Genomic DNA, 21158 nt, shown 5'->3' on the forward strand with positions numbered 1-21158 from the left:
CGCCTTTTTGGAAAGTCAATTTTAGTAAAACTTGAAAAGGCACCATTTGAGAAGCGCTTGAACTCAAACACACTTAGTCACCGATATAAAGGCTGTGTTTGTACATGGATTTTGCTCTAGCCGATCACTTCTTTTCCTCCATAATTTAGTTACAAATAACAGTATGGCTAGCCAAAAGATTCGGACTTATTCCATGATTGTGTTGCAAAAAAAGCATAAAAGACAACAGCGAAACCGACGTGGGAGTACACTTCTAAAAAAGGCATATGAACTCAGCATTATGGCTGATGCTGAGGTTTTCCTTGGCATCAGATTTCGTGATACCGGTCGCATCAAGTCATTTTGTGCGGATACCACTGGGATTTGGTCATCACATTTATCGCATCTGGTAAGCTTCCTCACCTTCTTGTCTGCAGGGCTAATTGTGATAGGATACATACTATCCTATCCCGGAACGTAAAACGCCGGATGATTTTTCGGGGAGCGTGAACACGAAGTTACAAGTCTTGGGGCAATAAGCAGACACAGGACCGCTTGGAAAATTGTGTTCAAATTAGACCTTGAGCCCGCAAGCTCATAAGCGGATTGGAAGCATGTTATCCTCTTCTGTAACGAAAAATGTGACTTCCCCCAAAGCACGCAGCAAAGAAATACAACAAGATGCATGGTCAGTCTAGAATTCGTTATTCGTTATGTTTAACTTAGGCTGGTTTGGGTGACAGGGAGCGTGTCGACTGCAATGAGTGTGTTTCGGTTGTGTTTGTACCGTTGAACGAGAAATAGGACTGCTCAGTTATACACTCTGACTCAGTACTCGATATTTCGCAAACTGTACTGAAGCTGGTATTGACGGCAGTAGGCTCAATAGTGCTTTGGGCTGCTTTCTCACTTGCTCGGTTTATTGCGTCGTCACGTTGTTCCTTTGCCCAATCCCTGCCGTTACGATACCAAGTTGCGCCTTCTCGAAACGCATCAGGATCACTTGTCATAGACCACCCTTTGATTTGTGTCATATAATACTCGGTCCGATTTGCTGTAGTTGATCTTGAAGGATGACTGGTAAACATTTTTAAGGTGCCATCATGATATATGGATGAGATTGTATAAGCATTATTATCAAAAACAGGCTCGTCTTTGCCATACTCTTGAAGAGAGTGCATTCCCCTTGCTCCTAATGCACCATCATAGCATGCCTGCCTTTTGGCGACTGATGCCGACCCGTCTGGGCCTTTCGCTGCCAGGAAGAAGTTTGGCGCTATGGGTAGATCATGCTGCGTGGATGGAACAATCTGATCACTGAGTTCAATTCGTATCCGACGGTCGAGTTGCTCCGGGCGTGCCCCATGATAACGATCAGGATTACCAGGTACCAGAGTGCCATCCGTAAGATGGTCGAGATTCCTGAAAGGAATACCACCCCCTATACATTTGCTATCTGGATTTTTGCCTTCAATAAAGGGAATCACATTCTCCGTGACCTGTTTCTCCTTCGAAGCATCTGTATCCATCTGAAGAAATTCTTCAAAGTCCTCATCGGCAAATCTGGAAGGGGAAAGTGAGGGTCGAGGCTGAGCAAGTCTAGCAAGTATGTTATCCCAATTGCCGGGCTTCGAAGGCATATGTCCGTCGGGGAATCGATAACGATGGGGAAAGATCCCATGATCGATTAGATGTTGGTGAAAATCGCGATCGTACGGTCCACTACTTTTGGTAGTTGACGGTTTGGTGCTTCGCGAGGTACTTGAACCTCGTGAAGCGCTGACACTGCGTTTTTGGATACGGTACGGTCGGTGAGATTTCATTGTAGGCGGTGGATACTGCAATAGTCAGTCAAATATTGCTGTTGGGTAAGCAGACTTAACTCACACCCCTTAGTTCCGATAAGTCTGGACCACCCTGACGCGCAAACCTTCGAATATCCTTTCTGTCCTTTGAAGTGACAGGTCTTGATGACCGCGTTGCCTGGATAGCTGAAATCTGTGTATTCCTTCGATCAAGTTCCCGCAGTGCGTTATGTGTCAGCCAGACTTTGGAGAGATTATCCCAGAACGCCGCTGGGAGCAAAGACCCGCTAGGATGTTTGACTTTTTGCTTCTTGAGAAGCTGCTCAGGCGGTGCGTCAGCAGGTATTTGCTCCGAAAGCGATCGTTTGCGAGAACGTATTGATCGCTCTGTATGCATTGGGTGACGGTGATCACAGAATGTAGCGGGGAGTGATTCTTCCTGGTGATAATGTCGTGTAAGCGGGCGCATTTATGTTGATAGTTGTTGTGCTTGAGCTCGAGTGAGGTTTGTTGATCACTTGCTTGGCGGCGGCAGATGAGTCACTGCTTCCTGGCTAACTCCAGCAAGCGACAACCAATCATGAAATCTAGGCTCCGCTTCCTGAAACACCTTGCTTTACTTCCTCGTGATCCAATTGGGCTCATTCACAAGATATCTCAATGTAAAACAGCGTTGAATGTCTCAGATTCCAAGGTCCAGTACTATTCATAGAATGAGTCCATGGCGTGCACGATGATTCGCCAGATAAACAGCCAATAGAGTTCTCGCGTCGGGATGGCCAGGAGCGGGACGAATCAGGACGAATAGGGACGACTAAGGACGATTTAAACTGACTACTCCGTACAATTACTGAAACTCTAGCGTGATATTTATAAAGAGTGAATATTATACCTAAAAGGGTCATGTGTTTCTGGTTCAACCGGTGACTAACCTCCATTCCAAGTCTTCGAGAACACGTTAGATATTCTGCACCCACGAGTTTTCTCTTTGCAACTTGCTCCTTTCCTTCCTGGCTTTCACCACCCATTCAGCAACACTAACCACCGCATTGGCCGGAGAATGCTTGTTCTTCACCAAAAGCTCCAGAATCTCAGCAGGGCTGAATTCGTCACTGGGCATCTTCGAGGCGAACTCTTCGGCCAGTCGTTCTATAGTGTCATGCTCATCATCATCCTTCTTTCCAATGGTTTGATCTCCATCCAGTTGTTTGAAGATCGTGCAAAACAATCTAAAAATCAAGTCCTTGTCGGCAAGCGGAAATAAGACCTTTTGATCCACACGACCAGGTCGTACGAGCGCCCTGTCTAGATTCTCAATGTGATTGGTTGTCATAATGAGCACCCGACCCTCTGCCGATGCCACCCCGTCTAGAGCGTTGAGAAGCCCAGACATCGACAATTTCCCAGGAGATCTGCCTCCACCCGAGGAGACTGTCGAGCTCCCACCGGGAGATCTGGGAGTTTCAGGCCTCTCGGTCCGTGCAGTGCCGACGGCGTCGACGTCTTCCAAGAGAACAATGCAGTGCGGAGGGAGCTTGGCAAACAGACTGGCTAGTCCACTGTCGTCGACCTTTGGAATGCTCAGTACATAGATGTCCAATTCGAACCGCCCGGCGATAGAGAAGCTGAAACTGGACTTTCCGGTTCCGGGAGGCCCATACCAGAGGAACCCTCTTTTATATTGTATGCCTCGACTTGCATACCAGCTACGAGTCTCCTCGCTGAGAAAGTCCTCAATATCTTTCACCAGTGCCTCCTTATCGTCCTCGTTCATGATGACTGTGGCGATGGGCCTGATATCTCGTGATACTACCTTCTTCCACTCCCCATTTTCATGCTCGAAGACAGATGTCTTCTTCTGAATACGTTTGAGGTACTCAGTTCGACCCTCCTCAAGGAGCTCTTTCGCAATCTTTGGAGACCTTCCGATGCAAGAGAGACGAAGTTCTTCTTGCGGATTAAAGACACCCTCTTTCACTGTGCAAGACAATTGAAGTAGGTGGTTCTTATACCAAAAATAAAATGAGCCTTTCCAGGGGGCATAGGTCAAAGCCTTCTTCTTGTATCCACTCGAGTCATCAACAGCGAATACCCGTCTCTGCCGGGGCCCAACGCTGGCCAGAGAGGATTTAACCTCATCTGCGAATGGCTGAGTGGATATCCACGTGAGGAGCATATCGTACGCTTCGTCGTGGTGGGGCACAGTGACTGTTGAGGCTTTTCTTGACTGTCAGATGAGTGTCACAGTTATGGCAGGGTCACGAACTGAAGTAAGTCTCCACGAATTCCATCAAATAACGGAATCCATATCTTCCCAGGACGGTGATCATTCCGCAGATGCCTAACAGACGAACATAGATATCTAAATTTCCAGCTAGGAGATACTGCATAGAGGAGAAAATGGTGCCGAAGCCAGGAAAGAAGACGTCCACAATAGAGATCTGGGATGGTGTCGGTTGGATTGGAAAAGAGGTGGTAGCGTTTGATGTGTCCATTTTGGCAGAGTATTGAAGTCGATACTTTTCAAAAGCGATACAGGTCTGAGTTTAAACTCCTCATCGGAATACGAGAGCAGATTTCGAGAGTCGTCAGATGAGTTTGGTTCCTCTTATATGCTTTTGTTGGAATACACATCCTGCATCTAGACTGATAACACCCCGCTTCTGCTCGAAGACGCTAATGTACGTTCTATACAATGTATCTTAGGACTACGTCCACGCCGATCAAGATTCAGGGTTGGCTCTTGGAGTTATCTGAGATACCGAACAAACCATTATTGAATGTTCATGCTTCAATTCACAAGTCTTATCAAATATTGTCATTGCTTACACTCATGAAACTTATTAATCACCGAATCCTCATTTATCTTCATTTCATACCCAGCTGGTGGCATCTGTTTTTGCATCGAGACACTACATCCTGGTGTTCATAATTTTCCTAAGTATTTGAAGCACCCGTGTAGCGACACGGTACACGTAGGCGGCGAATAGAAAGAGTGGTATCACAAATCTGTGATCCCTGTAGGTTGGTATCACGCAGTTGTGATCCCTGATACACTAAATGCTGAGTGTCCGTGATTAAGTGGTATCACAAATCTGTGATCCCTGTACGTTGGTACCATGCAGTTGTGATCCCTGCTAAATGCTTTGTCCGTGATTAAGGTGGGGTGAGATTTACCGGCACGGAAAATTAAATTCCCGGATTACTTCAATCTGGCTGTTGCCCCTCTGTGTTTCGCATCGTCTTGAAACGCAGCAGTACCAGTCTCAGGTATGGCATCAACGGCGCTTACCGTAGATGTGGCAAGGAAGTCCCTCCTTGAGAAGGGATACTTCGATTTAAATGACTCAACGGTGGGCGACCGCGTGTTGGAGATGGAGAAGCAGGGCTTCCCATACCTCACCGAATATGGTATGGACTTTTGCAAGCAATTTGCCTTTGATGAAGTAAGTGAAACAATGTTTTCTGTGGCAATGTCTAATAAACTTCAGCGCGTCCGATCTCTTCTCGAAAACTGCCTTGAACGATGCAGCCTCGGACACTGGCTGAGATATGAAGAATTTCCCGGCCACGTTGAGTGCTTTAGGAGAGGTGGCCCAAAAGCCGGCCTGCGTGTTTTAGTGGTGCATCTGTTGGCCAAAGGTTCACGAGTGGAGTACTATACCTTTTCGCATCTTCATGACTTGGTGACTACGAAGGGGAGAAGATCGTTATACGAGATCCCGAAATCCGAGCTTGAACGTGTCGGCTCTAAGCCGGAGGTGAAGGATTTCCCAGATGGAGGCTTGTAGGTAATAACCTTTATATCAGAGACTCATGCTCTAACAGGTGTAGAGTAATCCTAGATGCCAGGCTTGGCTTCCAGATCGACCAAGGATATGCCATTACGTTTTTATTTGCCACGGATGAAGTCGTCGCTAACTGGGCAAAAATGATCCTTCCATACTCAGAGGGGTTGAGGCACAAAGTCAGGGAACTGGAAATGCTGAGCACAAAAATCAGACTTAATTTCAGGTTTGAGGGTTCTGGAGGCACAGGAGGGTAATTTTCATAGTTTATTGTGTACTGTATACTGGAGCATCAGTGTTTGCCGTTATATCTACAATAGCGTCTTCTACCGTCCATCCGGCTGTCAATGCTGGGACACTGTTCATGATCTGAAGAATAGGAGCATCAAAATCTTGTAGCAAGTCAAGACCTTGGATTTGCCCTTCTCCTGTGTTGAAGTAAACCCCCTCTGTTGACATGTGTGGGGAGCTGTTATTATTAACCGGTTTGGTAGTCATGGTCAGCCGTGGTATAACCATAGGTGACTGCATCGAGATTGGGGGTGCAGATAGTCCAATGCAAGTTGGATCGAGGTGGTTAAGGCTATCACCTTCAGTTATGTGGTGGTGGTTCAAAGTCTTTACGCCAGTCCTGTCCAACTGGGGCTGAGCCTCCAAAAACTCCGAGCTTAGAGCTGCCACGTCCCACGTCCGTTTCTCTCCCGCGACAACTACTGACCGACTTTGACTCGTGGCGAGAGCTAGTTGTTTATCGGATTGGTCGCGTAATTCATCGCATGTTTTCTTGATAAATGCCTGCTTTCTTTCGCCTGCTCCGTCATGTTTGTCGGCATGTCTAATGAACTCGCTCACAGTCCTGAAAACTTTAAAACAGCACACGCATACTTCCTCACATGTGACATCTGCACCAAAAAATTAATAGCATGCCGCGTATAAGGGGCGGTATCACTTGCGTTGTTGGAAATGACGTCGAAGTCCCTGCATTTTTGGAAATGGCTTTCCTCGCTTACATGATGGACAAAAATGCCCTTTGGGAGCCCCAACATGATTTATCGTGCGCGTAAGATTTGCTTCTTTGATATAACTATTCTGGTTGGCGTCACTTTCGCCTCGATAGTTGTCGTTTCTGTTTTGAAAATCATCACCACTAATCCTCAAATGGGTGCGGCAACGTTCAAGTTCGGCTTGCAGGTGCTGTTCGCGGGACTGGAGTAAAGTCAGCTAGGTAGTATGACTTAGATTTATGGGTAAATAACCCGGTATTCTTCGAGATGCTCACGTAGATGGCCTTCTGTTGCAAAGAAAGCTGAGCAAGCACACTGTGGTTGGATGCTTGACATTGTTGAGGATGACGCAAAGAAGAAGGTGTGTGGTAGCCGAAGGGTTTCGCCCCTCCTCTTGGTTTTTGGATTCGGGTGGAAACCTGATTAGTCATCATTTCGAGAAAATGTAACGTTAGTTTTAATTGGCTGCAAAAGTGGAATAAAGAATATTTAAACCAGGCAGCCCGCCGCTGTTGGGCAGCAAGACTAACTTTCCATTCAGTTTTGCCTTACTTTTTCATTGAAGTCACCGCTCTAGTCACGAAGAGTCAACTATTCTATCTCGGCTTCACCCTGACGAGAGCGAAGATGGCCAAATGTGAAACCTGTGGAGGCAAAAAGATAGTGAACGGTATTGCTTGTCCAACTTGCAGTGGTAAGAATTGAGAATCAGTAGGTGAGCAACGTTCGAGCCTGGAAATGTTTTATTCTTAATGTACTTATTCCCTGGAAACGTTTAGCTAATACATTTCTGTAGATACATCAACTGCTTTCATGCCCACGCAATACCTCGTGCGAAAGTCGTGGGGATTAATATAAGCCATCTTCAACGTCTACAATATGGAAGCGGAGAGAATGTCTGTTATTAGGGGTAAGAGACGGAATCCCGTATGTAGCTCAAATAAGCTGACCTCGAGGAGTAGGGCTTCATGTGGCTCCAAGATCCCTTTTGGCCCGTGAGGCAGTCGAGGGCCGCAGACTGTGATAATATGTATGCATCCAAGCACAGGAGAATTGAACGATCGATCAATATATACAAATCAGGATGGAATGGAACGTTGCAGTTCTAAGTGGTCTCAGCTGCGATGAAGTTGTGCTTTTCTCGTACTCGATACAGGACACATTTTATGTTTAGCTACATGCATTATAATTGATTTTGAAAGGAAACTGCGTAGAAGCTGTTCCCAGTCTTGTTGTGCTTGCTTCAGTATACTAAAGATAACCGGGGCCCTTGTTACCGGTACATCCACTCTTCCGAATCATCGAGGAACGCCTCGTGATATGGATGCTTTTCTAACCATTCCTCTGGAGGGATTGCATTTCCATACTCAGTATAAGAATCGGAAAGCGCAGCATTTACGTCTGCACTAGGTTAGCATGTAAGTCCAGGAGCGGATATCAGCTGGCATACCGCTCAATGACATTGGATACGATGGTTGAAGAGTAAATCGAGAAGCTCTCTCCCGGCAAAGGACAGCTCGGTATTGCAGTTCCTTACGAAGTCAGATATGACACGTATACAAATAAATCGTCGCAGTAATCGAGCATGTAGGGCCAGTTTTAAAAATCGGGCGTGGAGAAATTGCTAAAATGTCGCATACGATGTAAATATTCTCCGTTGTCGCGGGCATAATTTTCACAGCCTAATCGACCAAGTGACAAACTCCTTCCATGACCACTAGTTATGGATGGGAGCCGCGTCTACAAAACATGATTGACTGTAAATATCAACCATCTCATTGGCCCTCTCTAACCGAGTCTCCACGACTACTTAAATACCTTCAAACCACTTATGTTTCAACGCCTCGCGGGCAGTGATTCTTTTTTCAGGATCGAAATTCGTCATGGCGGACATAAGACTCTTAAAATCTTCGTCCGCGTCTTTCCACAATGTAAAAGGCCTGCGCGGATTTTCTTTGTTAAAGCCATCCCTCGTGACCTCAAAAATGCGTACCCAAGGGTTGTCGCCGAGATATTTGAAGAGCCCATCTAATCCGTCTAGGTCTGCAAAATAGGATATTTGACGCTCAATGACAATGGCTAGACGGTCCACACCATCTTCTAATTCATCGTCACCCACGGCGAAAATGACGCGCCGGTGCATCGCGTAAATGCACTACGATGATAAGTGAGCACTCTTGTGGAATCCAAGCGCTCTTTCCGCGTAAATAAGAAATAGACTTACAACAAGAGCGAAGGAGAAAATATCAGACGGCTTATTCACAGGACCACTGGCGTGGGCTTCAGGACTCCTCCACATCCAGTTACCTGCTTGTTTTCCGATCATATGTGAACCAGGAGGGATGTACGCGGCGTCTTCGAGGTCCCCAAGCTGAACTCGGTTGATAGTGATTCCATTTTGGCCACTTTTCCAGTCGATGAAAATGTTGTCTGCCTTGATGTCTGGCACAGAACATGAGACTTAGCATCTACTTGCAACAATCGAGAAACCGATAGAACGCACCTGTGTGGACAATATCATGGTCATGAAGTTCTGCAATCCCTTGAAGCGCATCTTTGAGAATCTTTTTCCTTGTTTCAGTCGGCAGGTCCTTCTGAGCGAGGTGTAGGAGATGATCGGTGAAGTATTCGAAAACAAACATTGACTGCTCAGGAATAGTGTCCTGGGCGAGACGCACGTGGTCTCCCCCATCGCGTAGCTTATTATTAATATCTTGGAGGTCATCGTAGTTAATCTCGTGGATATATTTCAATATAAACTTGTGGTTGTTGGCGCTGTGAAAAACAATAAGCAGGTTAGCGCAAAGGGGTTACTACTGACTCACGTAGCAAGATAAACGCGGCGTGGAGGAAATTCTTCTTCCTGAAGTACCTTTTCGATCTTATATGCCGACCGGACTTGCCCACGTACTCCTCGGAGATTATCTAGAGATTTTCACACTATTTTTTCATGGGCTCTGGGAGGGGATATTGTCGCTGATAGAAAAATTCAGCACTGCCAGATATGTTCGGTGTCTGAAAGAGAAAATGCCTGGGGAAAATATGACCTTCGATGATAGCATGGGAGGCAAGAGGTGTTTCGAGAAAGTCATGGCGCTCTTGCTGGTAAAACTGTGAAGGGAGTCGGGGAACAGGAGTTTCCTACACACGGCTCATTAGGTAAGCTGTTCTATTTATAGCCAGATTAACTAACTAGTTAACCACTGGTTCACCCTGGTTAGAACTTGACGCGTCATTTTTTTCCAGGGTCCTCGTGGAAACTCACTTTCTCATGGTGAGGATGCTAGTAAGTTGACAACAGGGTCTAGTTGAGGCTCAGAACTTTCCAAGTCGAAAATCCGGTGAAAAACCCTTTACTGGTTGGCATGACGTGGCGGGAAACTTTCAAAGAACAAGTTACCTTCGTCGATGAGCCTTCGAAAACTCACTGGGCCATAACCCACTGCTTCCAGATAATCATCAAGATTATCGTTTGAGAAGGAGAGATTGACTACGAAAGGAAGATATGGTGAAGATACGATCGACGCCTCGCCACATACACGTAGATTTACCCTCTAGAGCAATATACATCGCCCGTGTCTGCTAGCTCTCAGGATAAAAGTGAGCAAGCAGTACATTCCATCACGTTCGGATAAAATGTCAAAAGTCAACCGAATCGCTCTTGCAATGAGCGTAGGGGCAAACGGACTTGAACAAGGAGCTATTGGAATCCATCTCTTTCACACAATAATTACATAGGCTATGGTCACAATTCAGACATTTCCAGCTCTCACTAAATGTTAATCACTGAGTTTTGAGAGATTCAGTGTCAAATGCCTGGCGGCGACGGTCATGTATCAAACACCAACATGTGCATAGCGTAACTTCGACAAGCGACAACCAATCCTTCAAACTTGGTTTCTTCTTTCTGAAACTTCTTGCTTTCAAATTGCTTATTTCTTAGCGTACTACGTAGAGGCGCGTGCAGGAAGGGCCAATTAAATCGCCTGCTCAACTGTTCAAATGTCTTACCTTGTTAGCGATTCACAAAATGATAGCTTGTCAGCCTTCGAGGCACGAAGTAGCGCATTTCAGGACTGGCGATACGCCATCATTGTTAAAATCAATGATTGTCGCTAGAAACAGACTAAGCTAATGTATTCGCGGTCAGAGAGTTGCTATGGTTGAGCCCCGCAAATATTTCCACTCTTGCTTCTAGTCCAAACGATCACAATATTCCTCTTTAAATAGACTTGCGCCGATATTTAAGCGCTGGTTTGTTTGAAGTCCAGTTATCTAAAGTATTCTAAATGCGTTTCCTTCCGGGTGACGTGACGCATCCACTCGAGTCTCATACACTTCCCTGCGCTGCTGGATAATAGGATATTATGTGATCTAGGATGCCTGATGAGTGCCACTTACTTTGGATGCTTCTCATACTTTCTTTGAACGATGTCCAATCAATTTGAACTGTCTTAGAGAGTCAGTTAAGAGAGTGAACCACGATATCTAGGCGAAAGCATATAAAGAGAGTGCTACTGATTTTTTTAGGAGGGGTTTTTGATTTATTTCACAAACACATATTACTCAGTTTCAGTGACTCAAAGCTGTTCGCACAAATATTTTTCTTCAAACCAACATCTTGCCTCATAAAAATGGCATCACGATATGTTTCAAGCCAGCTCATCCAAACGATCCAAAAAGGCGGGAGAAACGTCGCTGTGGAAATTGTCGACAAAACAACTGCTTGGATCCGTCCATCAAGTTTTCCCATTGCTAGCGTTCGGTCTGACTTTGTCGAAGTCGTTCAAGAAAACTTTGACAATCTCCAATCTTCGACTGCGGTCGTTGCCATGAAGTGAGCTATTTCACAACTCTTCCAGCAATGCAATTGTCCCTTAACATGAACTTAGGGAATCTGAGCACCAAAGTGATAAGGATAAGCGCATGCACTATACGGCCTTCGAGCTAGACAACAACCGCCAGGTTATACGTACAACCCATCTCGTGAAGCACAAGTAGAGCGGGGCATTTTAGTCGGAAACGTGATTCCAAGCTGTTGAGGATTAGGGATGTTTTCACTGTTGATCGAGTGTAGTATCTTTTTACTATAGCATCCGATGCCTGTGATTTACTGTTGAATTACTGTTCTAGTCTTTGCTTTGTTGGGGTACTCATTACTCACCAGCCCAGGAAAGAGTTCGGATCGCTCTGAGTGCAGATAGACAAGTTGAAAAGAAGACTTGTCTGTATAATAAGAAACTTGAAGCATGTGATATGCGTTCAAAGCAATATATAAATCAACGTTTGATCTCTGGTTTGTGATGTCTTGGGCATATCTTCCGACCTTCTTTTACTAGTCATTTTGCTGAAGGTGCCTTCCTCATCAACACATCAAGTGATTGTATCCACTTGTTTTATTCATGTATGTATGATATCTCGCGTATAGATATTGACTAACAAACCTTTCTATAATGTATGATCCACGAGCATACAACTCGCTACCTTCTCTTCGTCAAGCTGCGGAGCGGCTAGATGGACATGCTACGAAGCACCTTTTTGGTGAGATTCGTCAAGTGTTCCTCGACAACAATGCCCATGAAAAGTATGGCATCAGCGTGCTGCACAAGCATTTCCCCATCGGCGAAGAAGATCGTCTAGTCGACTGTCGACATACCCCGACAGCTTGGAAAGTCCTTCCATTCCTGGATTCTGCTCGGTCGCAGTTTGCGGTCTGCATTGGCGGGATCACCCTTTGTGGATGATTTTTTGTCCTTCTGAATAGTCAGACTGACCGAGGAAGAGATGTTTGTGGCACGCGTCGAGAAATTCGGGGAGTGTCGTATTTCGAGTTTGCTGTATTTCGAGGTTCAGGTTCCGTTCCGCTTCCTCTCGTCGTCGTTCCGCTTCTTCTCGTCGTCTTTCTGCTTCTTGAAGACGCTTGCGTATTTCATGTAGCTCATTCTGCGACATTTCGACTTGAGTTGAAACTTGGGTTGGCAACACGTTCTTGCAACCAGACATGTGAACTTGTTTTGGTCAGGCGGGCGCTAAGACCGGATACAGTCTAGTGTCAAAGTTGCGTGACCGGGTGAGGACGAATGGGAACGACCAGGGACGATTCAGAATGAGGTCCTCCTAAATTGCAGATGTGATTATATGTGTATACCTTGCAACTATAGTCGACGAACTTAACTACTTTACAACCTCTATTAATTTCCAGAAATCAGTTTTTGATTTTTATGAATGCCTGATACTATTCCTATGAAATGAAGGGAGTGAACCTGCATTACTTCAAGGTCACTGGTACAAGCTATCATCAGACGCCAAGACACCTTGCGTGGGAATACTGTATCCACTTTGTGAGAGAGCCAGCCGCAGATGACTTGAGTGCACTCCTGTGTTTTCGCTCATCGCAACATTGTGGGCTATTTTCACAACATTTTTGATCTGTTTCGTGACGGAATTAGCATTGAAATTTTCAGGGTCTCACAGCAGCCCTACCTGGCGACCATTCAGCTTAACCTCGGAGAACTGTATCAAGGCTTCTTCCTCGATATCTGCCGAATGTTCCCGCAGAAAATGCTGGAAAACCGACTTTCTGGCCGATCGATCTAGATCGTCGTACTGCAGTTTGAGTTGGATTCGATCGAGGATGGCTGAATCGAAGTCCCCCAGCATGTTAGTCGTGAGGAAAAAGATGCCATCATAATATTCAAGCGTCCGGAGAAATGTCGCCACCAGACGATTTCGTTCTAAATGGAAACCGTCTCGTTTTTGCAGATACACATCCGCTTCATCGAGGAGCAGGACCGCTTTCCAGTCGCTAGCTACTTGAAAGGTACGGGTGAGCTGCACCTCAAGCTCCTCCGCCCGTATACTCAGGTCTCCAGACGATATCTGCAATGATCAGTAGGCTGTTATGAAGAGATGTAGAAAAAACATACGGAATACAGAGGCCTTTGAAGCCGTTCAGAGATGGCTTCGGCAGTAAGTGTCTTCCCAACACCTGGTGGGCCACTGTCACATGCTCATTAGAGTCAAACTGTAATAAGCAGCTGGATGAACGTACTGTAAGAGAATGATGACCCCTCGTCCTTTTCCTGTAATAATATCATCGAACGTGCCTTCATACCTAGTGCTGACACGGCTCTCCGCAAGAGACTTTATCACTTTTTTCTTCGCTTCAGGAACTGTTAACATGTCGAAAGGGGCGTTCGAGAATGTGATTTCCTTGACACTTTCCACGCCAAATTCTCCTATATTATGTCAATAATCATCCAGACTGTTTCTAGCTTGGTAATACTCGCCCCAGATTTTTTCCTTCAAGGAGAACCCTAGCACTGTCGGGCTACAAATTGCGAGGTCCTCTTCTTTCAGCTCACGGAGGTCAATATTCTTGCCTTGAATACGGCTTTCTGGTCCACCCTCTTTCATATGTCCGAAGAAAAAATCGACCGTATCCGGTTTTTTGATGTCTAACCTCGGATGGTTTGGAACCATCTTGCGGAAAACCGCAGCATCGACCATAATCCTTCCATGCACAGGGAGTTTTAATAATGTGTTCTCGTCTAGGATGAACATATTTCCGCAGTACTCGCGATGGTGGCTGCCGATCAGGGAAACGAAATGGCGGCCATTGCACACCAGCCGTGACCAGATATTTGGGTCGGTGTGGTAGTTCAGTGGATAAATAGGCAAGGTCTGGATCTGCTTGGTTCCTCGAAACGATCCAATCTGCAGCGTCTCGGTTGATTCGCCGAAAACTTCTCCGTCATAATCGAGATATCGTCCGTTGACTTCAAGAACTTCACGACCTCTGATGGTTTTCTTCTCGATGTAGTCGTATCGAATGCATCGTGGCAGACCGGTGGAGGGGCAAGTCGCAAAGACGAGCGTCCCTGGTTTCAGCAGAGCCCACACGAGATCCCAGGTGATTCTTTGAGATTCTTGGAATAGCTTCAATTGCTCTGCCACCGGTGCATAGGTTTCTTCAAGGTACTGGATGAGTTTGCTTAGATGCAGCATAGCGTCATCCAAGGTCGCTTCTTGGGAGCGAGAACTCTTGAGATGATCTCTGAGCTCATCCAGGTAGTGATATAAAAGATCACGCTCAATCTATGTGCTCAATCAGCGATGGAACCTAGCCTGAAATCCTGTCAACATACCGCAGGCCGATCCGCATCGAGGTTCACGGTTCGGATGTCTTTTAGAATGGTCCTCAAGATGCAACTTAATCCGGGTGATTTGATGTCAACATAAACAATGAGCTCTTCGGTGTGCTTGTCTACAAGGTGTCAGCGTGATTCAATTGATGGGTCGGTACAACTCACGACTACGTTCACGAATCACAAACATGTATTCGTCTAATTCATCGACCTCTGGTATTGGGGTGGAAATGGTGATCTTATATGCATACTTCGCGGAATCCCATCTATCTGCGGTCAGCGACGCTCATGAGATAGTTTCATCGACATACACCTCCTTGACGGTCTTATACTCTGCCTTGGAGGCACAAATTCTCGCTCTAGTTCTGTCTTGTTCCTCAGGCTTCTCGTTGCTGCTAGAATCCTTGCCATCCGAGGTAGGTTGTGCGCTTTGAATTCCCAGCACTTCCGCCAATAACCATTTCAGCTCTTCTTTAGTAATGAAATTCGAAGGGCCCACGTGTGGACTATCAGATGGCATCGTAGCAGATCTAGCGTCGAGTTTTGTACCGGAGAATCGACATGTGTCTTGTGGGCAGTCGTCGATGTCGGTTATGGCGTCCCAAGATTGGGAATTCCCGTACTTGTCTAACTGGCTGTTCTGCGCGAGCTGCGTGAAGAGCTGTAGCAGACGTGGAGTGCCAATGGGGAAATGTCAGCGAATGAGAACATCACGGGGAGGCAAGTACTCACCATGTGTCGTATTGTCACTGTCCTGCTCCAAACTGGCATGTCCTATTCCAGAGGGGTTTAGCGATTCTCTAGATGCCAAAGCCGCCTCCAACAGTCCAATGAGTTCATTTTTGGTGATAGGCTCCAGGCCATTGTCAGGTGGACGCTGCGTCTCGTCGGCAAATAGTCCGCGGATTGCATTGGCATACAATTGAATTCTGTTTTCATCTGAAGGTATTCCTTGAGGTGGACTATCAGGGGGTGTGACTTGAGCCTGTGCCTTGGAGTCGTGGTAGCTGGAAGCCATATTGAACAAAATGTATGGGAATGAGAGATGAAGGGTGTCTTGAACAATGTCTTACGAATGATGCAGGTTAGGTCGAGACATGCAGGATGAGGTGGGAAAGATATTGGGGAAGTGCACTACCCTTATATGTCTGTGGCTGGGATTTTTGTGCGCGTACATCGCTTCCACAAAAGCTCGAGACACGACACAATTCGTGCTACGATCATTCCAAATCACGGACACGGCAGACTCATCACCGATCAACGTGCCTGGAACGGTCTAAATTTCGAGTCAATGCAGCTGCTCAAAATAGCACTTTGGCAGGCGCTAGAGAGCATTATTTTACGCTTAGGTGCCATTTCGGTGCAGATTGTCTATTAGGGACATGAAGCTGCAGCTTGTCCGGATTGAGATGGCGTTCAATGAAATACTCAGCTGGCTCGCTCTCACAAAGCGGCTGGCCTGCATAACGGTACTGTGATAGGCCATTTCTTCAGACCAAGCGGAATATCAAGTCTGGTACCAAGCAGTCAGAGCAAAGACTTTGCCCACCCTGCACGTTTTTACGACCCACACTATCAATCAGTCGATTCGGACAAAAGGCCAGGCTTGCTCCCTTAATCGATATTGCGATCCCCCCCGAATTCCCTGGACTACCTAGTCTAGTGCCGCAGCTAAGTCGTGCATGGCTGAGTATCAAGTTTTTGGATATGTGCAGACTCCTCTACACTTCTGCTTATTTGTGGGTACCTTAACTAGACATGATATCGCGGCTTAGGAAAGATTGGAGAGATGACAACGTATCATGCTGGGTTTGCTTTTCTACTTTTCAACTGCGGAGCATTATCACTTGAAGCATGTTACTTGTCGTACACCATAAGCTGGCCATGAAGGATGCAAGTCGCTATCTGCTGGACGGTAATAGCGACAGAGAACTGCGGGATGGATCTCCGAATTTCAAAACCCATCCGTTTGAGATCTTCCTGGTGTATTTCCGTCAATGCCGACGACAACCCGTCATGTTCTTGCACTCCCCCTGGTATGGCCGTGTCTTCCGCCATGGCGTTTCCAATGCTTTGGGCCAGACTGTGACCCGGTACGATCCATTTGTATTCTTGACCATTATACAGGAAGCGACCTGCAATATTTTGCACCTCCTTGGTCGGATATGATTGAGTCCAGAGAAGCCCATCAATGCCACATATCTGGAGGTACGGGATCAGCAAGCGGTGGTATAGGGGGAAGCTCGAAAAGATACCGTCACAGAAGACCATTGAATGTTCAGAGGGATCAGCTGATATTGTTTCAAATCAACTGGGGGTTGATATATCCATTTATTTAACTGGTACTTGAGAGATTGCTGAATTTCGATAGGCATTTTGCGGAAGAGGCTTTGATCAACGTTGTGGAAATATTAGTGCTGAATGTTGCGATGTAGTCGAGCGACTGATTTGGAATGAGTTGAAATGAGTTATTTGATATCATCAGCTACCCACGATGAAGATCTATTTATACTTTTTGAGACTAGCTAAGCTCGACCTTCCATGTGCAAGGACGACGCCAACAATCTTAGTATCCACGTATCGTATCCAGTTGCATGAAAGAGCAGTTGTGATGCTTTAGTTTTCTGAGCATCGATACGAGTTGACCGATTACTCCACCTAAAGCAGGGCCCTCCATGGCTAATCTCAGATTCTCAAATTTTGGCTTAAACTTGGTCTACTCATGCAATCTTTCCAAACTAGCGAGAAATGGCACAGCTGCCAGCAGCCATATGCCTTGATACACCGGCCCATTGATATCGTAGCCCATCCTCTCGACACGAAGCTAGCTGAATCGATGGAAACGAGCGAACCTACCAGCTATACGACGCTCAGATCCCTGTTGCAGCATGCAGATATAGTCATTGGTGTTGATCTGCTGGACTAAGCCATGTCCAGGGGCTGTTTAGAGTCGTAGATACTCGTCACTTGCTGCAGACCTAGACGCAAGCTAGGGCTAAACGAGAAGCTGCAGATGTATGGGACAGTAGTGATGAGGAGGAAATTCAACGCCTGAGCACACACGCAGTTACCATTGGCAAATCTCACATATTCAAATGTTGGCTTAAATTCGGTCTCTTCATGCAATTTTCACAAACTAGCGAGAAATGGCACAGGCAGTTTATTACCAGCATTGTCATGCCTTGGCCCACCAACCTCTTGACCTACGGGTGCATTGCTGCAAATATACTATACCCGGTCTAGATACTGAACGGATCCATTGTGACAAACTAGATACATTGGTGATCATCTCCTGATCAGGGAATTGAAAATAGCGGCAAAAATGTTTGGCGGAAGTTCAGGAAGGTCAGGAATCAAAGTCTTCGCCTCCGCATATGGAATGGAGACCTGGACCCTTGTTATTTTGTTCCAAAGAAAGTATACCGGGAGACTTCCTTTGGCAGACCACGGGATTTGTCCATATCTCTCAACCTTATACTCTTTGCTATCATAGCGCACAGTAGCTTTGTAAAAGCCATCTATTCTAGGAACATCTTGTAATCTCCGGGGGTGTAGCCAAAAAGAGGCAGTATGATCGCCCTCATACTTGGCAGGAAGTGTTTCAATCTCGACTTTCTCAAGAACGCCAATTTCAGCAATGCCTTCTTCCTGTACACAGTCAGACAAATGCTTAAGCCAGTCCATCGGATCAGGGACACTAACAAGGTCATCCTCCAATGAAGGCTTGTCATTCATAAATGCAAGCCACCGAGACCAAAACGAGAAAATTGAGAGCGGTGGAAGGCAGAACATCTCGGCTCGGCAATGCGTCGTGGTCGTGGATCTGGTTGTGAAATGCAGTCTAAGCAGTCTGATTTGAAATGTTGCAGGGTGAACGTACACACTATTTCGGAGGTTTCGGCTGGCCAGGCTTCTTTATACCGGTAGTATCGTATGCGCCTCTGGAAGGGTCGATCATGTTCCAAGTACCTGAAACCGGTGAAAGACTTGAATCAATCCGTCAAGATGCGGTGAGCCTGGGACAAGGCTGGCATCTTATAGGGCTACTGGATATGTTGCGTAGATGGGGTCAACAATTGACTTGGTCTTTAACATAACTGAGAAGGGCGTCTACAGTAGCTATGATCTACCGTCTCGTCCTGTCCCGTCTCGTCCTGTCCCGTCCCGTCCTGTCCCGTCTCGTCCTGTCCCGTCCCGTCCTGTCCCGTCTCGTCCTGTCCTGTCACCTCCTGGCTCAAGTGCATAATATACAATATACTAGGGTCGACTCCCCTACGAATCGTTCAGTACAGTTTCGGATTTTATGAACAGTCAGCTGAAGTGCTGGTTCTTGTAATACAACTTGGCGTCATCAATTTCTGATGGCTGCCTGTTTTTGAAAGTTGCTGAAGCTGAACTTGAATTTGATTATATATTTCTACTCAATCCGGACTGATTTGGAATCTGTGTTCCCCAAGCATTTTTTTCCTCAGTCATGTGTCGTCAGTTGAATAATGGAGGGGCAATAAACCATGGGTAGGATTTTCTCACCCTACTATGGCCCCGCCGGATGGAATTTTCGGGCACCAACTTTGTTTTATCGTTCCGCAAGCCCTTCTTCATCAATGGCTTCATTCGGAGTCAGACGCCTGCCTATCCTTGGTATTATTCTTGAAGGAGTTTCAAGTCTTGCTTTCTAAGATTGATAACGGTAGGTCGGCATCGTCTCACGTTAACAAAAAAAACTGACATATCGCAGTTTCCGACCGCCGATTTAAGCAACGAAATCTTTGCGACAAACAGCGCTTTTCGAAATCGTTTAATCCTCACTATTCCTCATCTGGAATTGCTCCTGAAATCGCTCCGGTCATTTGCTTGAACACGTGTTATGTCGGAGGGTGCTGTTGGGGAAAGGGCGTTGAATGGGGAATGGGAATGGATATCAAATAAGCGGTTGGAGATAAAGGAAGATATGATCATGATGTTTGAGGGTCGCTCTTGCAACATAACTGACAGCGACGGCAATCCCATTCCCGGCGGTGAATTAGGCGAACGTGACGGCCAAGTTACAAAGGATGTTTTGGCAGGTTCTGTCTGTTATATTATGAGAGCAAGAGCCAAATTTCAAAAGAAGGATGCATTATGATTCGAAATGCTAGCTATGGTCTGTCACCGAGCTTAAGGGCATCAGAGATCTTGAATCCAGCGTCATACCCCATTCTGATCACTAGTAGAGTATCCTCGTTGACTTTCTGTGGTAAAAAGAGATTCAAACAATTTGTTACCGACAATCCACCTCTTGTCTGCTCCTCCTTCCATTGCTTGCTAGTTTTTATTCCCGTACGAAATGGTTCGGGCAGATTATCAATCATGTCATGTCTTGTGTGCGAGAATGATAGATACAGATCGGGATCTCCTGACCAAATTCAGTGAATAGCCCCTAGATAGATCAAGCATGTAGGAGAGATGTACCAATTTCTGACGCCTGTGACAGCAACATCTGAAGCCTCAATGGCTCACGAACCATTTCATGGCTCGTTAATTCATAAAACTCATCATTTGAATGACTTCCCAGATCTGGGCAATGATGAGTGGTGAGTTTGGACAGAGACTCTGGCACTGCTAACCCTTTCCACCAGCGTTCGAGATGATCATAAAAGATCCCAGACTTGATACTAGGGAGATTTGAGATTCTGAAAGACAATGCACATAGAACAAACAGCCTAGGTGAGATGTCATGAACTTTTCTCGCAAAGACTCGTGCACGTGTTCTGACACTCTTCCGTTGTCTGGATCTCGCGCTGAGTGATTCATCCGTTTCCTTGTATAGCTCAATCCAAGTTATCAGCTGGTCGAGCTCATCGTCCGTTGGTGGATATCGTATATTAGGCAGACTGTTGTTGAGTTGCGTGAGGAAGGTATCAATCAGAGACTTGGTAATGGCATCCATGCTGGATGACGCTCGTGGAACAGGAAGGACGGGACGAGACGGGACGAGACACCTCTTGTATACGAAGTGGAGTCGCAATTCCTGTCCCGTCTCGTCCCGTCACATTTGTCATCTGCCTCACCGGCTAGCTACTTTAGGTAAGTAATGACTAGCGACCCCACAACGGTCAGGTGCTTCACACGTAATTACGGAGGCGGAGCCCACGTTCGGGAGGATTATAGATTTTCCGAAGAAACTGAAAAAGCAAATGGAAACGGGAAATGGTGCTGCGCCTTTTTTTCCCACTTCTCGTCCGTGCCTTATCGATGGGAAGCTGATTGCCTTTTGCTCAATGAAATGCTTCCTGGTGAATTTACAAAAAGTAGCCATGCTCATGTGCGAAATTCACTTTCAGCTCCATTACCCGAAGAAAGTATCAATTAGAGATTTGGTGGTGGCATCCATGCTGGAATGATGACGCTCAGAGATAGGTTGGACGGGACGAGACGGGACGGGACATGCAGATT

General features: G+C 46.2%; 8 protein-coding genes across 11 annotated transcripts, besides 3 other annotated features; 2 read left to right on the forward strand and 6 right to left on the reverse strand.

The window, feature by feature from the left end:
- Positions 1 to 40: 40 nt before the first annotated feature.
- TSTA_066380 (uncharacterized protein) lies at positions 41 to 2253 on the reverse strand (the record flags this gene model as incomplete). The annotated part of the gene is made up of 2 exons (XM_002340534.1): positions 41 to 1817; positions 1867 to 2253. 2 exons carry the CDS (start codon positions 2251 to 2253, stop codon positions 702 to 704), a joined length of 1503 nt encoding a protein of 500 aa, XP_002340575.1. The 3' UTR covers positions 41 to 701.
- A 489-nt stretch (positions 2254 to 2742) lies between these two features.
- On the reverse strand, positions 2743 to 4712 carry TSTA_066390 (mitochondrial chaperone bcs1, putative; the record flags this gene model as incomplete). The annotated part of the gene is made up of 3 exons (XM_002340535.1): positions 4614 to 4712; positions 4051 to 4537; positions 2743 to 4001 (listed from the first exon to the last, which is right to left on the reverse strand). The coding sequence occupies exons 2-3, from the start codon at positions 4277 to 4279 to the stop codon at positions 2743 to 2745; spliced, it is 1488 nt and encodes a 495-aa protein (XP_002340576.1). The 5' UTR covers positions 4280 to 4537; positions 4614 to 4712.
- Positions 4713 to 5025: 313 nt separating this feature from the next.
- Positions 5026 to 6436, forward strand: TSTA_066400 (uncharacterized protein). 2 transcript variants are annotated; one of them, XM_002340536.1, is made up of 3 exons: positions 5026 to 5230; positions 5276 to 5571; positions 5619 to 6436. In XM_002340536.1, the coding sequence occupies exons 1-3, from the start codon at positions 5057 to 5059 to the stop codon at positions 5827 to 5829; spliced, it is 681 nt and encodes a 226-aa protein (XP_002340577.1). In that variant the 5' UTR covers positions 5026 to 5056; the 3' UTR covers positions 5830 to 6436. The 2 variants fall into 2 exon arrangements, with proteins under 2 accessions (XP_002340577.1, XP_002340578.1); XM_002340537.1 differs by having other exon boundaries at positions 5621 to 6436.
- TSTA_066410 (uncharacterized protein) lies at positions 5620 to 6943 on the reverse strand. 3 transcript variants are annotated; one of them, XM_002340538.1, is made up of 3 exons: positions 6852 to 6943; positions 6526 to 6778; positions 5620 to 6474 (listed from the first exon to the last, which is right to left on the reverse strand). In XM_002340538.1, the coding sequence occupies exons 2-3, from the start codon at positions 6554 to 6556 to the stop codon at positions 5840 to 5842; spliced, it is 666 nt and encodes a 221-aa protein (XP_002340579.1). In that variant the 5' UTR covers positions 6557 to 6778; positions 6852 to 6943; the 3' UTR covers positions 5620 to 5839. The 3 variants fall into 3 exon arrangements, with proteins under 3 accessions (XP_002340579.1, XP_002340580.1, XP_002340581.1); XM_002340539.1 differs by having other exon boundaries at positions 6829 to 6943; XM_002340540.1 differs by having other exon boundaries at positions 6526 to 6943.
- Positions 6944 to 7994: 1051 nt separating this feature from the next.
- Positions 7995 to 9812, reverse strand: TSTA_066420 (uncharacterized protein; the record flags this gene model as incomplete). Its single annotated transcript, XM_002340541.1, has 5 exons — positions 7995 to 8731; positions 8801 to 9018; positions 9080 to 9351; positions 9402 to 9501; positions 9770 to 9812. The coding sequence occupies 5 exons, from the start codon at positions 9810 to 9812 to the stop codon at positions 8387 to 8389; spliced, it is 978 nt and encodes a 325-aa protein (XP_002340582.1). The 3' UTR covers positions 7995 to 8386.
- Positions 9813 to 12029: 2217 nt separating this feature from the next.
- Positions 12030 to 12513, forward strand: TSTA_066430 (uncharacterized protein; the record flags this gene model as incomplete). The annotated part of the gene is made up of 2 exons (XM_002340542.1): positions 12030 to 12312; positions 12341 to 12513. 2 exons carry the CDS (start codon positions 12030 to 12032, stop codon positions 12511 to 12513), a joined length of 456 nt encoding a protein of 151 aa, XP_002340583.1.
- A 342-nt stretch (positions 12514 to 12855) lies between these two features.
- On the reverse strand, positions 12856 to 15741 carry TSTA_066440 (uncharacterized protein; the record flags this gene model as incomplete). Its single annotated transcript, XM_002340543.1, has 9 exons — positions 12856 to 13005; positions 13060 to 13455; positions 13503 to 13575; positions 13628 to 13814; positions 13842 to 14673; positions 14724 to 14842; positions 14889 to 14989; positions 15035 to 15350; positions 15456 to 15741. 9 exons carry the CDS (start codon positions 15739 to 15741, stop codon positions 12856 to 12858), a joined length of 2460 nt encoding a protein of 819 aa, XP_002340584.1.
- Positions 15742 to 18008: 2267 nt separating this feature from the next.
- Positions 18009 to 18515, reverse strand: TSTA_066450 (uncharacterized protein; the record flags this gene model as incomplete). The annotated part of the gene is made up of 2 exons (XM_002340544.1): positions 18009 to 18110; positions 18147 to 18515. The coding sequence occupies 2 exons, from the start codon at positions 18513 to 18515 to the stop codon at positions 18009 to 18011; spliced, it is 471 nt and encodes a 156-aa protein (XP_002340585.1).
- A 337-nt stretch (positions 18516 to 18852) lies between these two features.
- Positions 18853 to 18955: a microsatellite.
- Positions 18956 to 20668: 1713 nt separating this feature from the next.
- Positions 20669 to 20702: a microsatellite.
- A 423-nt stretch (positions 20703 to 21125) lies between these two features.
- Positions 21126 to 21149: a microsatellite.
- The last annotated feature ends 9 nt before the right edge of the window (positions 21150 to 21158 follow it).

This window comes from Talaromyces stipitatus, genomic scaffold, assembly GCF_000003125.1.
Source record: "Talaromyces stipitatus ATCC 10500 scf_1105507295523 genomic scaffold, whole genome shotgun sequence".
Lineage (NCBI taxonomy): Eukaryota > Fungi > Ascomycota > Eurotiomycetes > Eurotiales > Trichocomaceae > Talaromyces > Talaromyces stipitatus.